At 46.5% G+C, this 15,081-nt stretch overlaps 2 protein-coding genes across 4 annotated transcripts in view; one reads left to right on the forward strand and one right to left on the reverse strand.

The window, feature by feature from the left end:
• Arp6 (Actin-related protein 6) overlaps positions 1-2,730 on the reverse strand; it is a 45,832-nt gene extending 43,102 nt beyond the window's left edge. For 2 of the 3 annotated variants that reach the window (XM_037416610.2, XM_075871700.1), the window contains exons 1-3: positions 2,582-2,730; positions 1,472-1,589; positions 719-787 (exon numbers count right to left, since the gene is read on the reverse strand). In XM_037416610.2, coding sequence (XP_037272507.2) covers positions 719-787; positions 1,472-1,589; positions 2,582-2,673 — 279 coding nt within the window. In that variant the 5' untranslated portion in view covers positions 2,674-2,730. Of the gene's footprint in view, positions 1-718; positions 788-1,471; positions 1,590-1,747; positions 1,862-2,581 lie in introns of those variants that run through there. The other variant, XM_075871701.1, reaches the window with a different exon arrangement.
• A 616-nt stretch (positions 2,731-3,346) lies between these two features.
• LOC119164422 (tubulin beta chain) lies at positions 3,347-11,833 on the forward strand. The gene is made up of 6 exons (XM_037416611.2): positions 3,347-3,509; positions 8,153-8,261; positions 9,315-9,425; positions 9,851-10,295; positions 10,616-11,052; positions 11,522-11,833. Exons 1-6 carry the CDS (start codon positions 3,453-3,455, stop codon positions 11,701-11,703), a joined length of 1,341 nt encoding a protein of 446 aa, XP_037272508.1. The 5' UTR covers positions 3,347-3,452; the 3' UTR covers positions 11,704-11,833.
• The last annotated feature ends 3,248 nt before the right edge of the window (positions 11,834-15,081 follow it).

Below are 15,081 nucleotides of genomic sequence, written 5' to 3' on the forward strand. Positions count from 1 at the left end.
CTTAACTTTCAATGTCTTGTAGTAAGGGATTCTAATCAAGGGGCGACTCATATGCAAGAGAAAATGCAGTAGTCGACATATACCGTTGTGTAGCAATAAGCCTCGTGGGGTGGTAATGCTTTCTGAACTGTGTACCTGAATCTAGTAGTACTCGAGCCTTTTCGCAGATTACAAGCTTCACGGCGGTCCGGTCGCGGACAAGAAGCGAATGAGCAATTTCACGCATAGACGTGCACGGTACAGCTGGCGAGTCAAATGTGCTGGGTGTGGTTAAACAGTTTCCTTGGTCACCATGCAGAGGTTGGCAAAAAAATCCAAAACTCACCCAGACTCACTAATGAAACATACCTCACTCTTTGGGCTCACTCGCACTCGTAGATTTTTTTTTTTTTTCCCTCAACCGAACTTGCTAGAACTCAACCTCACTAAAATTGACCTCAGCTGCACTTACCAACAAAAATATTAAACTCAAACCTCAATATAACAAACACAGAACAAAGCAAATGCAGAACAGTCCTGCAATAGATTAAGTGTTAGGAACCACACTTTATACCAATTTTTCGGAAACAACGAACTTATTTTCATGTAGTATGCCACTTTGTTATTACGAGGTTTGAGTGTGCTCACTCGGACTCGCAGCGAGTGCGTTGACTCACAAGTGAATTAGCCAACCTATGGCCACATGCAAGATCGTACAGTCGCAAGAGCTGGTGCTTACATTGAAGACGTCCTTGCCAAACATGTAATCCCACACCTGCTTCTCAACTTCCCAGTTGACCAGGTAGCCCTTGAAGAGATAAGACGAGAGGGTGGTGAAAAAAACAAATTGACAACAGGTTCAGAGAAGACCCGTGCATACCACTAAAGGCCTGAGAAAAAAAAACAAGCGAGATCTCTTCGTCGTATGAATCGGCAAAACAAGAAAGTAATACGTGTCCTTACAGATCGCGCAAAAATTTGAAACCAGCTGAATTGGATGTTCTAACCTCTATAGCTTATTCCTTATTTATAGTACATATTCCCAAAATTGTAGTGGCAGCATGTTTACAAGGCAAAAGCGCACGCACTTCTCTTCGTTGCAATTTTTTGCACCTCAGGGTTGTTTACTGGCCTTTTAAAGGTGCAACTCTGCTGCTTGAAGCGACCAGATAAAGTCACCCTGTCATAGAGCCGTGTCATGCTGGCAACGTGTGGTGGAAGAAATCGCCCCTCTTCCTGTTACTGAAAAAACCAGTCACGCGCATCGCTCCCGCTTCGCCATTTGTGTGCTCACCCGACTACTCCTAGCTGGTATCACATTGCTCTCTTTATTATAACACATTTTCTTTATTTTTTGCTGTTGCGGCTTGAGGCACTCGGCTACCGACCTGTGGGTCGGTGGCCGAGTGCCTTAGCCACTAGACCATGGTGGCGGGGTATAAGGACTGCCTCAGAGCATAAGTCAGAGAAGGTGTATTCTAGTTGCGCTCACTTTCTGAAAAGGCAGGAGGTAAAAGAGGGCTGACATGTCCTTGCAGTCATCAAGCTGGTCGCCGATGAACTGGCGACGCCGCTCGCTCTTGGCTTTGGTGATGCAGTTGGGGAGAACCCTGTAACAGGTTTTGCACACGCACTTGCTGAAACATCTTCAAACAACGAGACAAAACACATATGGGTTCCTAACAGACTGTCAGAAAAACAGACTGTCAATGACAGCCACGAAAAATCCAAGCGCAACTCTTCCGAATAATACAGTATGAGCACCCACCAAGCGAAGCAATAGCTACGACGTTGCAACATCCCAAAACCACGGTACGATTATGAGGGACGCCGTGGTAGAGGGCTCCGGAAACTTCGACCGCAAGGTGTTCCTTGAAGCGCCCTGATATAGCGCAGTGGATGGGCCGCTGGCACTTCGCTTCCATTGAAATTCGACCACCCCGGCCTGGATCAAACTCGCTATCTTCGCGTCAGCAGCCAAGTACAACTGGAACCACTGAGACGGACTTGGTGTCAAATTCCAAGAACTTTTTCCTTCCTCTCTTCTACCTTTGTATAGACTACGACAAAAAGCAGAACATTCGTACTATGCTCGAGAGGGCTTAGTTTTCCTTTCTGAATCCTCTGTGAATCTTGTTTCGGGGACCCACCCAGTGGGGGGTGGGGGGGGGGGGGAGGACTCATTTTTTCACGCACTATTGCGGTCTACCAAATTACAACAACGTTAGCGCGCGTCTGATGTTAGCGCCCCAGTCTCTTCCAAGTGCGCTTAGAGAGCGTTCTGAAATGCACACTTGGAATACGAAACACTGAAAACTTGGGCTAAATCCGATTTTTTCGGGTGCGACGCTTGGAAAAGCAAGGACCTGAATTTCAACTCGCCCGCTTTGAGAAATGTCACGATTTCAAAGCACGCTAATTGACCAGGCTGTGGAACAAGGGAGAAAGCGAGCGTCTCAGAAAATACGGCCCCAACAACAACAACAACACTGCGCCGGCCGGCGACAACACGGATAAATGATCGTGCTCGAAAGGCAATAAGCGCGTTATCGTCACAATGCGCGCAAGTTTAAGCGTTCTGTTTGTGCATACGTAAACTAACCTGGGAACATTTTGCGTTGTGAAGCCGGCTTTTATGGAACCACCGCCGTTGTCAACAACTAAACAGTGTGCGGCCATTGTAGTGTGCGTCATGACAGTGTTGCTGCCTTGCGAGTGAAAAAACCTCCAAAGATGACAAGCAACTGCGTTTTATTATGTCACGTGCTGATTAGTTTTGTACGTTAAGTACTGATAAGGTAGGTGCTTTAAATAAAATGATAAGTATTTATTGCCTTCAATAAGTGTTTAATGCCCTTTATATGATGTATATAAAGTGCAGCGGAGGATCTCAGCGTGCTGATTTGAAAGTGCAGAAAAAAAAACGCTTCACATGAATCGAATGAACGGGCTAACTATTTGTTGTAAACATGCTGTCCACTGACCATTAGTGGACAATGTCACAGTCTCACATTTGATACCCTTACACAGCGATCTCACTGGATGAGTAAAACTATGTACACGTTATTTTGCTTTTTTTTTTCCCCTTTGAAATGTACACTCCACGCCGCTGTGAGATTGGTTGCAAGGCGACGTGTCAAGGAAGTGAAACAAAAATGAAAGCAATTGATGTAAATTATTGTTTCGCAAGATTGACGGCACAAAGGTTGTCATTTCCGAAACTGAAACAAAACAGCAGCCAACGCAAAAACTAAAAAGTCCTTCATATGTCACATGACTTTTTCAGCCAATCGCACAACGCTATTTTGAGTTGAGCCCTACGATTGGCTGTTGAGGTTGGTGGCCGGTTATAACCAGTTGGAGCCAAAGAACACCTTTCCCAGTACACTCGGAGGCTGCGAATCGTGAAGGTCCACGACGCACATCTTCAGTTCCCCTAGTCTTCCCTTTGCGTACATATTCCACACCGAAAAATGCGCGAGATTGTTCACATCCAGGCTGGCCAGTGCGGCAACCAGATCGGAGCTAAGGTAAGTGCTTTGATCGCTTATCGCGCTGCGTTATTTCTTAACTGCTGGCGGGTGTGGGCGCGGTTAGGCTTAGCGGTGTGTCAAACCCGCCCCGATCAAAAACAATGTGCCTGTCTATTCGGTGTGGTTGCTGCGGGCGTACTTCCTACTTATCGAGGCTCTGTACATGATGTGATTGGCGTAGTCAGCATCCTGACGTGATCCAATGCGACCTGTCCTCTAAAAAGGTAACCAGCGGAAACCCCACCCGTCCAACAATGCCGGCCCGATGACCTGGTTGTGACCGTTGCGAAGCACCTGGCTCACGGTCGTGACTTAAGTTCATACAGAGTGACGACCTTCGTGCGTTGCTGATTCAGGCCTCGCAAGCGACTCCTCCCTCCTGCTGTGTTCGTTCGTGCTGTCAAATGGGGACAGCGCAAGTACTTTTCGTTCACGCGAAGACGCGGTGTGAAATTTCCGCGCGTTGCCTTGCCTGCGTCCCTCCCGAGTCCTTGCACTCGCGGATGCCAGATCGCCTACCGTGACCAATCCGTCCCCGTTAAATGTTTACCCGACCCGCCCTTTTGTATTGCTTACAGCTTGGGTTCTCACTTTGGGATCGCCGTAATGTTCCGTGTATCCTAGGCCTTCTTGCGCGTGTCTCACGTCGGTTAATCGCTAGGACTGCTCGCACATAGCGGTAATGTGCTCGTAAGGTCAGCATATGTGCTATAGACCCCTTTTAAGTAGCCGGATCTGTCTCCTTGATCGAGTTAACCGTTGCTTAACTCCTTCAACCAGTACCTATCGGCCATTGTGGCCGCCCGGTCTCGTTTCCTTGTTTGGCCTCCATTTTGTCCGGCCCCGCCGTCTAAATTAGCAACCTCGCTCCTTACAAGGTAATGCGTAGGCAGACGCGTCTTGCTACGCGTCGTGATGCAAGAACGGCGTCTGTATAAGGCTGTTTTAGGTGCGGCGCCACACAAAAAACAATTATCCCGGCGGCAGCCAAGTAAACCGCGCGCTCCTGCCGGGGTCCGACCGGCGCTTTTCAAAATGAAATGCGTGCCCGCCCATTGGCTGGCCCGATCGGCTCTTGACCAATGGCGTCGCGAGCTTCGGTTATCTGTCGAAAAATTGGCTTCGCGCCATTTCTTGACCGTTTCCTTCTCATCCAGATATGCGCAGGTAATCGGTCTCTTCAACGGTCGGACGTTGCGGTGCGGCAGTTCAAATTTTTCCTTCGTGTGTGGAGGTCCGAATTACGGTTATCGGTGATCACTTTCGCGATCTTGTATTTCAGTGTTCTGAATGGTCTGCTGTGCATTGATTTCGGGGCTCCTTTTATACATGGATAACAACGCACTTCTAATTTCTCCGCACCGCGTCTGTAATGCAATATTCGCTAAATCAGTTTTTCTTCTTACCTTCACTACCATCAAAATTAATCGCACGTACTTCGAGTGTTCGTAGCACCCATTACGTTTTATCGCTTTATCTTCCAATTAGTATTCCTAATTGTTTCGAGCATCTCATTGCTTCTTCGCATGTCGGTCACGGAAAGCCCGATTTGCAGCTTATAGGGGCGCGTACTATGTGGGCGGTTCGAGATCGTGGGCGGTATTGCAACTGCAGCATTCCTTTTCCATGACCGGCGTACACGTTTACTCGGGAAGTCGCCCCACCCCCCTTCGCTGAAGCAACCGTTGTGCAAGGATTTTAGATTCGAAAGAACAGTCTTGCTCCTGGTAGCTGGTCTTTGAGGCTCTTGGTAAGGGAAGATTTTTGCAGTGCACAGTGCTTGTTGTCTCTAATGGTGTTTATTTCGCATTTTGTGTGTTCTTTTACTCCTCTTACTACGAGGTAGTGAAGTTTAGTTGCAGCTTGGTTTAACGACACTGGTTTAATACAAGAACTTGTGTGTAGTTTTTCGCACCTTAATTTGTAACTACAATTTGTGTTCCTCTGTAGTATACCGGTTCTTAGGCAATGATTGATTACTTATTTTTTTGATGTCCTACATCCATGTGTTCAGTTTGGTGTAGTCACTTAGTCAATTGATGAAAGCTTTAGTTCTTTGGCTGCCAGATTTCCTGGTATTTGTCGGTGTTCTTGTGCAATATGAACAAGTATTGAAATTTAGGCCCCCTGACCATGTCTGCAATGGCTCTCGCAGCCGGGGTAGCATATAGCCACTGCATCATTTATTCACAGCATGGCCCATGTCAACCTGCCAGACTGTGTGCCGCAAATTTCTTCGGTTTTGTGCATATATCTTTGACAACATTAGTCTGCTTCGCAGTGTCCCCCATAGAACACAATGCGGCGCCTGCACTGCACTTAATAAAGAAAAAAATTCTCTTTTGTGTGGGCACGAGCAAATTATGCTTGCAGCTGGATGTGCCACAGCATCAAGCCAAACAGCTGCTCTCACACAAAGGTCTTTCTCAAACATACATTGCTCACACAGGGAAAACTATTTCGAATGAATAGCAGCAAAGTGCAGGTGAATGGTTTTATGCTCCTCTAATTCTATTTTAATGTTGCTTCACTATCACCACATGTTAGCAAAATTTTGGGAAGTGTCTGTTGAGTGACACTAACACTTTGGTCACTATACCTTTGTGCTAGGTTGTCAATTGTAATCTTAATAAGTCTTGCATATCATTCATTTCATTTTTGCCCTCGTTAGTTCTCCCTCCATTTGTGCACATCTCCACTTGGACAATGTTTACTTATATCTATTAAGCTATGTCATCTTTCTTATGCTTGTTGCATTTGCTGACTCAGCCTTATGCCCCTGACACACGGGCACCCTGAAGTCCTTTAGACAGGGGGACATCTTTCGGAAAAACGTTCGGGCGCAGTGACACACGACAAAGGAGTAACTCCTTTTCGCAAAAGCAGATCCCGCATCTACTTTTCTGGCAGGAAGGGAGTACTCTCGCATACAGTGTGCATAATTTATCAATAGAAGAAAACGTGTCGCAACACTGCTGTGCCCTGTCAGTATTTTTTTGCGCTGAGAAAATGTTTTCATTTTCAGCAGCAGTGCGATTTGTTGAAAAGTGAAGGCCTATAGTCTGTCCATACTCTCAAATGCCTGCATTACGTCACTAGCGCAATCATGTTAGGGTTGGGCAGTTGCTGTGTCGGCGACGTAGTATCTTGTAACAGTGGAGTCGGCTCAGTCGGTGAAGAAAAAACGCGCGTCCAGTGGACTGAAAAGGAGACCTGGGCGCTGATAATGCTATGGGAGGACCATTTGGACGCCTTGCGAGGGCAAAAGCACAACGGTGGAGTGTACCATGCGATTGCCGAAAGCCTCACCGACTCCGGTATTCCCCGTACACGGGCGCAAGTTCACAAAAACGGAAGGTGGCTGGGCTCACTCGAAAACACTGCTTATAGTGGCCGTCGCCTAATAACGGCAATGCGTCTTCAAACCAGCGTTCGTTGCGCACATAGGCCCACCTTACACGGTTGATGGCCCAGGGGGACAGTGCGGAAGCAGTCAAAATGAAGCTGTTCATGACGAATCTTTGTTTGAGGCTCATCACTCTTGCCTTAGCAGCATTTAGCTAATCTTCGATGGAGCCGAGGGCGACAAGTCAGGCCCACCTCAACTGTTGCTTTATCTCTCTCTGCGCTGAGTCATCGCAGGACTACGATGAAACGCGGCACGCAGTCACTGACCCAGCTGGACGCAGCCACAGAACACACGCAGCCATGTAAAAAGCACGGCAAAAAACAAACGGCAAAACACCGACTGTTCTTAGTTGCCAGACGAACTTAAGTTGCTGCTAAATACGCAAAAAAAAAGCGAGAAAAAGTTACAGGTATGCGCATTATAAGCCACCAGACAATACAAAAATGATTTTATGCTCCGGCATCGCGTAATGTGATGTACAGGCGCAGATTCTTTTTGATATTTCCAATCTTGCTGCTTCCACAAACGGCGCCATTTTTTCCGCAGCGTTCTTCTGAGGCACCGCCTAAAGCAGTAGTCCGGTGCCGTGTGTCATCAGCGCCACTCCTTTCTGCAAATGGTCCCCTTAGGCGACAAAAGGGGTTTACTTCAAAGTACTTTACTTTTGCCCGTGTGTCACTGGTATTATAACATCACAGACTGGAAGATTGCATGGCATTTTCATTGTAACATTCATTTTCTGTCATCAAAAGCAGGTGATGCTATTGCAACCACAACTTTTATAATGGGTCCAGCGAGTGCAGTGCAGAAAATTACCTTCAGCATTCTTGCATCGTCTGCTCTGTTTAGTCACCCCCTCTGAATTTCTACGTGCAAGCTTTAGATCGATTGTTGCGTTGCGGGCCATTGCTTCAGCTGTTACTGTGCCAAGTTGGCAAGAGATAACCTGCTGCTTCATTACACTTGGAGTGCCCACCGGCTTATCTGTAGCTGACATGCTGAATACCCCATAACTGAATCATCCGCGATAGTGCGAGACACATCTGTTGACATTTTTCTCTGGCTTACATTCTCGATATCCTGAGCAAAGAGCTAGACTGCGCTACGATATTTGCAGTTTGGTAAGGAGTTGGAATTGATTCAGTTTGGGGAGTCTTCCGTCAAACATTTAGCAGCTGAGTAGACGTAGTTCAATATGCCACTTACCAGATATTTTCTTTCTGCATTGCAGTTCTGGGAAGTCATCTCGGACGAGCATGGCATTGACCCCACTGGCAGCTACCATGGGGACTCGGACCTGCAGCTAGAGCGAATTAATGTCTACTACAATGAGGCTTCTGGTGAGAATCTCTCCCTTGATACGCCATATTCTGACGTGCTGTTTGTTATACTTAGCCCGAATATTTTATTCCACCTTGATACGCTTTTGTTGTAATGAGATAGTATTGGAAATTCTCTGCAAAAGCAGATGCGGTGTGTTGTGGTGGGTTAGGTTTGTCGTGGCCTTTTTTTTTTTTTTTCACATGCACTTAACAGTTCGTAAATGCAAATTTGGAAGTTATTTTAAAGGTAGCACTATGGCAATAGATTTTTGCGAGACGTAGATTTGTTCTTCAGTGCCTATATTTATTCGTTCTGAAATCATTTATTTCTAAAGTTCGTTCTGCAATCTCGTTCTGAAATTCGTTCTGAAATCATTCATATCATTTATTATTGCCAGCAAGCATGATATACCTTGGCTTCTAGTAACCGTTTAGTTAAAAGCAACTTGCTAAACATACTGCACGGGCCAGGCACGAGGGGCACATAGCTAAATGGAAGCTGTTGCACAGCACATTCTCGCGTATTATGCTCTTAAGCTACTAAACCATACAACACGCATGTTCAGTGGCTTCTCAACAAAAGGACACACCTCTTGCCGCAGTTTAGATCCCCTCTTGTCAAATGCTTTGCGAGCAGGTTAATTGCATTAAAACGCACATTTCGTACTATTTCTGTAGTCTCCACTAGTCAGTGCATTTAAACTTGAGTTTGAGTAAAGTAACTGGTCCCCACTTTTGCCTCGGACAAACTTCATGAACCTCAAGTTATTTGGTCTCCCACTTGAGTTTCAACATTGCCGCAACCACACCCTTAAGTGTCCCGTGGTATATTTACATAGCAGGATCGACCGGGCAGCAATGGTTCGCAAAGCATGTCTCACATTTGTGAATGATGCATGCAATTGATATTAGAAGGCATAGATTATCTGCAGATCGGTTGGCGGTTCTGGGTGTGCTGAACCGTAGAACACCAGTGAAATGTTTGCACTGCATTATAGAAGCACCAGCTCAGTGCAGTGCTAAATCTAGTGTTTCTAGTATAGCTGTTCTTTTTTTTTTTTCTTTGTGAAGGAGGCAAATATGTACCACGTGCCATCCTTGTCGACCTGGAGCCTGGCACCATGGACTCCGTGCGGTCAGGTCCTTTTGGGCAACTCTTCAGGCCAGACAACTTCGTCTTTGGTAAGTGCTTTCCAGTTCACGCGGGTTTTGTGCAGCTTGTGTTGTCTAAGAAAGTGCTGCACACATACATGTGTGCCCATTCCTTTTAGGCGATGGGTAATAAATGTTGCCTTGGGACTTGATGTCGGATTTAGACCGTCATGTTGGTGGACGCAAAATTACAGCAGATAGTTGCAAGCCAGGACAGATGTGATAAGTTTACATTCAGTGGCTGCTGCAAGCCATCTAATCGTGTAGGTGTGTCGCATGAGCGGGCCGCATTCATTCAGATTTTAGGGCACCCCGACTACAGAATTGCGGCACTTGTTGCTCGTCAAGCTTAGTTCACTTCACACTGGCTGATAAACAGTTAATACTGCTTGTGTGTGTCAAACACAGTTGTATTCCTTTGAGTTTCACCACTGCACTGTCACTCGCACTTTCAGGCCAGAGTGGTGCAGGCAACAACTGGGCCAAGGGCCACTACACAGAAGGTGCCGAGCTCGTGGACTCCGTTCTTGACGTTGTCCGCAAGGAGGCAGAGGGTTGCGACTGCCTGCAGGGCTTCCAGCTCACGCACTCGCTTGGCGGTGGCACAGGCTCGGGCATGGGCACCTTGCTCATTTCAAAGATCCGCGAGGAGTACCCCGACCGCATCATGAACACCTTCTCGGTCGTCCCCTCGCCCAAGGTGTCCGACACCGTCGTCGAGCCGTACAATGCTACTCTCTCCGTTCACCAGCTCGTCGAGAACACGGATGAGACCTTCTGTATCGACAATGAGGCACTGTATGACATCTGCTTCCGCACGCTGAAGCTCACCACGCCCACGTACGGAGACCTCAACCATCTCGTGTCTGCAACGATGTCCGGTGTCACAACTTGCCTTAGGTGAGTCGTTGTGTCGCTTGGTCCAATCTGTGGGCTGTCCGTTCTCGGACAGCTGCGCCAGATTTTCTTCTCCTGAATTGATCACAAAAGTGCACTTCACTAGTGCTAACACCCACAGAATATATAAATGTCCCAATTTTTTTACTTGGACCGTAGGGTATCAATTTGTTTCGTTCAATTCTTGAGGGCAGTTGTCGGTGGTTGCGGCAGTTGTGTTTTGGGTGGAAGTGGTGCCTGCATTTTTGCTGCTTTCCTGGACATGCTTTTGTCGTTATTGGCTATCGTGTCCTAATTGGTTAGTTCTGCATGCCCTCTTCCAGGTTCCCAGGTCAGCTGAATGCTGATCTGCGCAAGCTGGCAGTCAACATGGTCCCATTCCCCCGTCTCCACTTCTTCATGCCTGGCTTCGCCCCGCTCACCGCCCGGGGCTCTCAGCAGTACCGCGCCCTGACCGTGCCCGAGCTGACCCAACAAATGTTCGACGCCAAGAACATGATGGCGGCATGCGACCCGAGGCACGGGCGCTACCTCACAGTGGCGGCCATCTTCCGCGGCCGCATGAGCATGAGAGAGGTGGACGAGCAGATGCTCAACGTTCAGAACAAGAACTCCTCCTACTTCGTCGAGTGGATCCCGAACAATGTCAAGACGGCCGTGTGCGACATTCCACCTCGCGGGCTCAAGATGTCCGCCACGTTCATCGGAAACAGCACTGCCATCCAAGAGCTCTTCAAGCGAATCTCTGAACAATTCACAGGTGGGTCGCAGGGCTCGATGTGTGTGTGTAGCCATTGCCTATGTTAACGTCCTCATGTTTGCAAGCGGTGTGGCAGTACAGTGTACTTCCTGTGAACAGAAATATTCCAAAAGGAACTGCTTTCTGCCAATGTTCCATACTTAACTTTCGTGGTCAGCTTCATTTTGCTGAAGGGCACTCCTGTTACCCATAGTTTTCCTGGTACGTACTCGTTCCAGTTAATGAGTCCGCATGCACAATGTCTGAACCAGGAGCTTAGCATTAAACGAGTATTTTGCTGTTTTTTCTCTCTCTTAATATACTTTGCCCTTAATGTTTGAAGTTAAGGTACACACAAGAGCAGTTTGTAGCTGTACAAGTAAGGCAAAGAAGCTGCTCTACCTGTAGTCCATACGCAAATCTGGAGTGCAGATCCAAAAGCCCAACGATGTATTTTTACCGAGACAATGTACTTTTTTCTTCTATGCAGCCATGTTCCGCCGAAAGGCTTTCCTCCATTGGTACACGGGAGAGGGCATGGACGAGATGGAGTTCACGGAGGCAGAGTCTAACATGAACGACCTGGTCTCGGAGTACCAGCAGTACCAGGAGGCCACCGCAGACGAGGAGGGAGAGTTCGAGGACGAACCAGAGGCTGATGCCGAGGCTTAGGCAGCATCGTTTTTTTTTTTTTTTCTTCATCCATTGTTCCCAAACCCCGTCACCCTTGTTCATTTCATTCCAGATTTTTTTTTTTTCCTTTGCCGTTCAGTTGAAATAAATTATTGTTCCAACCTATAAATGTTGCCTGTTGTATTCGCTTGCATGAGTTGGTGACGGTACTTGGGTTTTATCGGGATGCTTAGTTTCATTACATGAAACCAATCCCTGAGGCAAATGAAAAAGTGTTACACTAATTGCACTTGCAATAACATCCTCTATACTTCTTTAGGAATCGGTGCCTGCAATGTTTCAGCAATTTCAGGTGCATGTGCATCAAGATTTGGTTGATAAGCAGAACTGGATGGCATTCAAGCAATCCAGTGTCCTGTGGATGCAGTGAATTATGGTGTGGAAGCGCAATGTACAGAAATGTAAAATTTAGATTTCACAAAGCAGGCGATTTGGTCAATTGCGAAGATCGGGAGTAGGAATTCTAAAACTCGAGGAGTTCAAGAGAGCTGACACATCTGTTGGGCTCTCCAGGCTTCAGTCCCGGCTTCCCCATTAGAGTGAAACAACAGTAAACTTCACAGATGCTTGTGAACCTCTCAAAGGAAACCACAAAGCATTAGCAGCCAATTAGTCTCTATAAAAAGGGCGAAGTTAAAGTATGTTGACTATGCAAGCTGAAGACTGCATCTGAAGTAATTTAGCATTTAACGCTAGTTGCAATCGTAATTGGGAAAATATTTTTTCTGTACTTTCATATTTTGTGTGTCAAAATTGCCCCATTCTGGTAAAAACAAAGTAATCACTTGCTTATTTCTCATCTTGGATGACTCGTGCCTTGGCGTAATCTGTCTAGCCGTCTACAATTTGGTGCTCTTCTGCCCGTTTCGTGAATAGTATGACGAGTTTGAGCGGCAGGCCATAACATGACAGTCGCAAATGCGTGTGATGTCTTGGAAGCTCTTGCGGCCGCTCCGCTCACTTACATATACCACAATCGATATGACGAACACAAGTGACAGGAACGTGCACACATGATTCACGTGGCGTAATTCTCGCGGCCGTTTTTTTTTTCTTTTTTTTATGTGTGCCACCATTGTTATGACGAGATTTATCTGTATGACAAACGTAAATAAAATGTGGTAGCATCAAAATCACGACCTGCATGTTGCGTACGCCTCGTGGTGTGCTCGCGGCTAGTTCGCCAACTCGATATACGCCGAAAGTGATATTGCACGCCATGCATGTAGGACGAACACAAAGCATAGACGCATAAGCATGAAAAGCATAACTGCAATATCATGTACAGCATGATTTAAATACCAGACTCGTGTGCTCGCGGTCGCTTCGCTATCTGCATATACACCAAAATGATATGTCGCGTTTACATCATCATATCGAATGACTGTATTAAAAACATAAAGGACAGCTGCATGCATATCATGCACAGCATGATTTACTACGATGGATGACGAGGGACTAGCCCTAATAAGGCTGCTCATGAAATGCATGTCACGATTTGAAATTCGAAGCATTTCTCAGCGAACTTTGGTGACTGAACTTATCTGCCTATCTATTCATTAATATTGCCGCCTAAGACTTTTAGCTCTCCTGGTCGTTTCGATGATGCTATCGATACCAAAATCGGTATGACATAACATGACGGTATGACGAGCACAAGGCACCAGTCATAACAGGAAAATCGTGACATGAATGTCGTGATTTACATTTCATGGTCTTGCTGCTCTTGCAGTGGTTTCGTTCGCATTACATATTCCAAAACATGTATGGTATGACGTGACTGCATGGCGAACATAAGTGACAGACTCTATAACGTGAAAATCATGACATGCATGTCATGTAAGCCATGAGTGATGGCGACACGCAACGCTCGATCATGGTGCGCTCGTGGTCATTTAGCTAGCTTCACATATACCGAATTCGGTATTACGGGACGTCACGTGAATAGATGACGAAGGTATATGAGTAGTGCAAACATGATAAATCATGAGATGCTTATCATGTAAGAACATGACTACATTTCACGCTCATGATGTGCTCGCGGCCGTTTCGCTAGCTTCACATATGCCAAATTTGGTATTACGTGACGCGAACGGACGACGAAGGTAAATGACACGTCCAAACATGGTAATCGGAACATGCGTGTCATGTAAAACATGCCTGCATGGTATACGCTCATAGCGTGCTCGCGGTCGTTTCGCTAGCTCCACATATACCAAATTTAGTATCACGTGACGTGAATAGATGGCGAAGGTAAATGACACGCGCAAACATGATAATCATGGCATGGAAGTTATGAGTGGCATATTTTACGTCTTTGTCGTAAAGTTGTGCTCATTTAAAGGTGACACATGAACCTTCCTCATTGTCGCTTCGCATATCACCGATTCTCACTGTACGTGAGATATGCCAATTTTTTTTCATGTTTTATTCTTTCATGTTCTTCATACAGTCACCTCACGCAGTACCAATGTTGTAGAATTTCAAGGTAGACAACTGGGTGCTAACCCACCATGGGCGCAGCATGCAAAGTAGTGTGGTTAACTTGGTGAGAAGTACGCTAAGTTTAACGTCTTTTCAGTCGTGCTAGTGACAGTTTTGTTTCTTGAGAGTCCTGACGACGTTCTTGTGGGCTTTCAAACACAGTGGAATTCTCGGAACGAGCTTCAATAATTCAGGCCAAAGCGTACAGGATCCAGGGGCTTGTGGTGCTGCGTTCTTGAGCGTGCAATATGGCTGCTACGAGCACTGCTTCCTCTCTAGTTAGACATGGGAAAACAGCTCAGATAACTTCGCAGTTCATCGCGAACAGGTGGACTACTAGAGCTGCTCGCCGATTCGCAGTGGCGTATACAGGAGGTAGCTGCGCAGTCAACTTCTTCGACACCACCGAAATAGGTTTAAAATATTATTTCAATTAAAATAATGTCTTCACGTGCTTTATCAAGCCAAAAAGTAGGCCCTACCGCGGTAGTCTTAGTGGCTTAAGTACTCGGCTGCTGACCCACAGGTCGCGGAATTGAATCCCGACTGTGCTGCTGTATTTCCGATGGAGGCGGAAATGTTGCAGGCCCGTGTGCTCAGATTTGGGTGCACGTTAAAAAACCCCAGGTGGTCTGAATTTCCGGAGCCCTCCACTACGGCGTCTCTCATAGTCATATGGTGGTTTTGGGACGTTAAACCCCAGACATCGATTGGTGTAGATCACGAACAAAGCTCAAGGCAAGAAAAGAAACTTTATACAGACACAAGAAAGATGCAATTCTTAAGTTATAAATATTCCCAGCCAAATCAAATTTTTGGGGCTTCGCGTGTGCTTGAGTATGACGCTGAAAATGACGTAACAGAACACCGCTT

This window comes from Rhipicephalus microplus, chromosome 8 (genome assembly GCF_043290135.1).
Source record: "Rhipicephalus microplus isolate Deutch F79 chromosome 8, USDA_Rmic, whole genome shotgun sequence".
Classification (NCBI taxonomy): domain Eukaryota; kingdom Metazoa; phylum Arthropoda; class Arachnida; order Ixodida; family Ixodidae; genus Rhipicephalus; species Rhipicephalus microplus.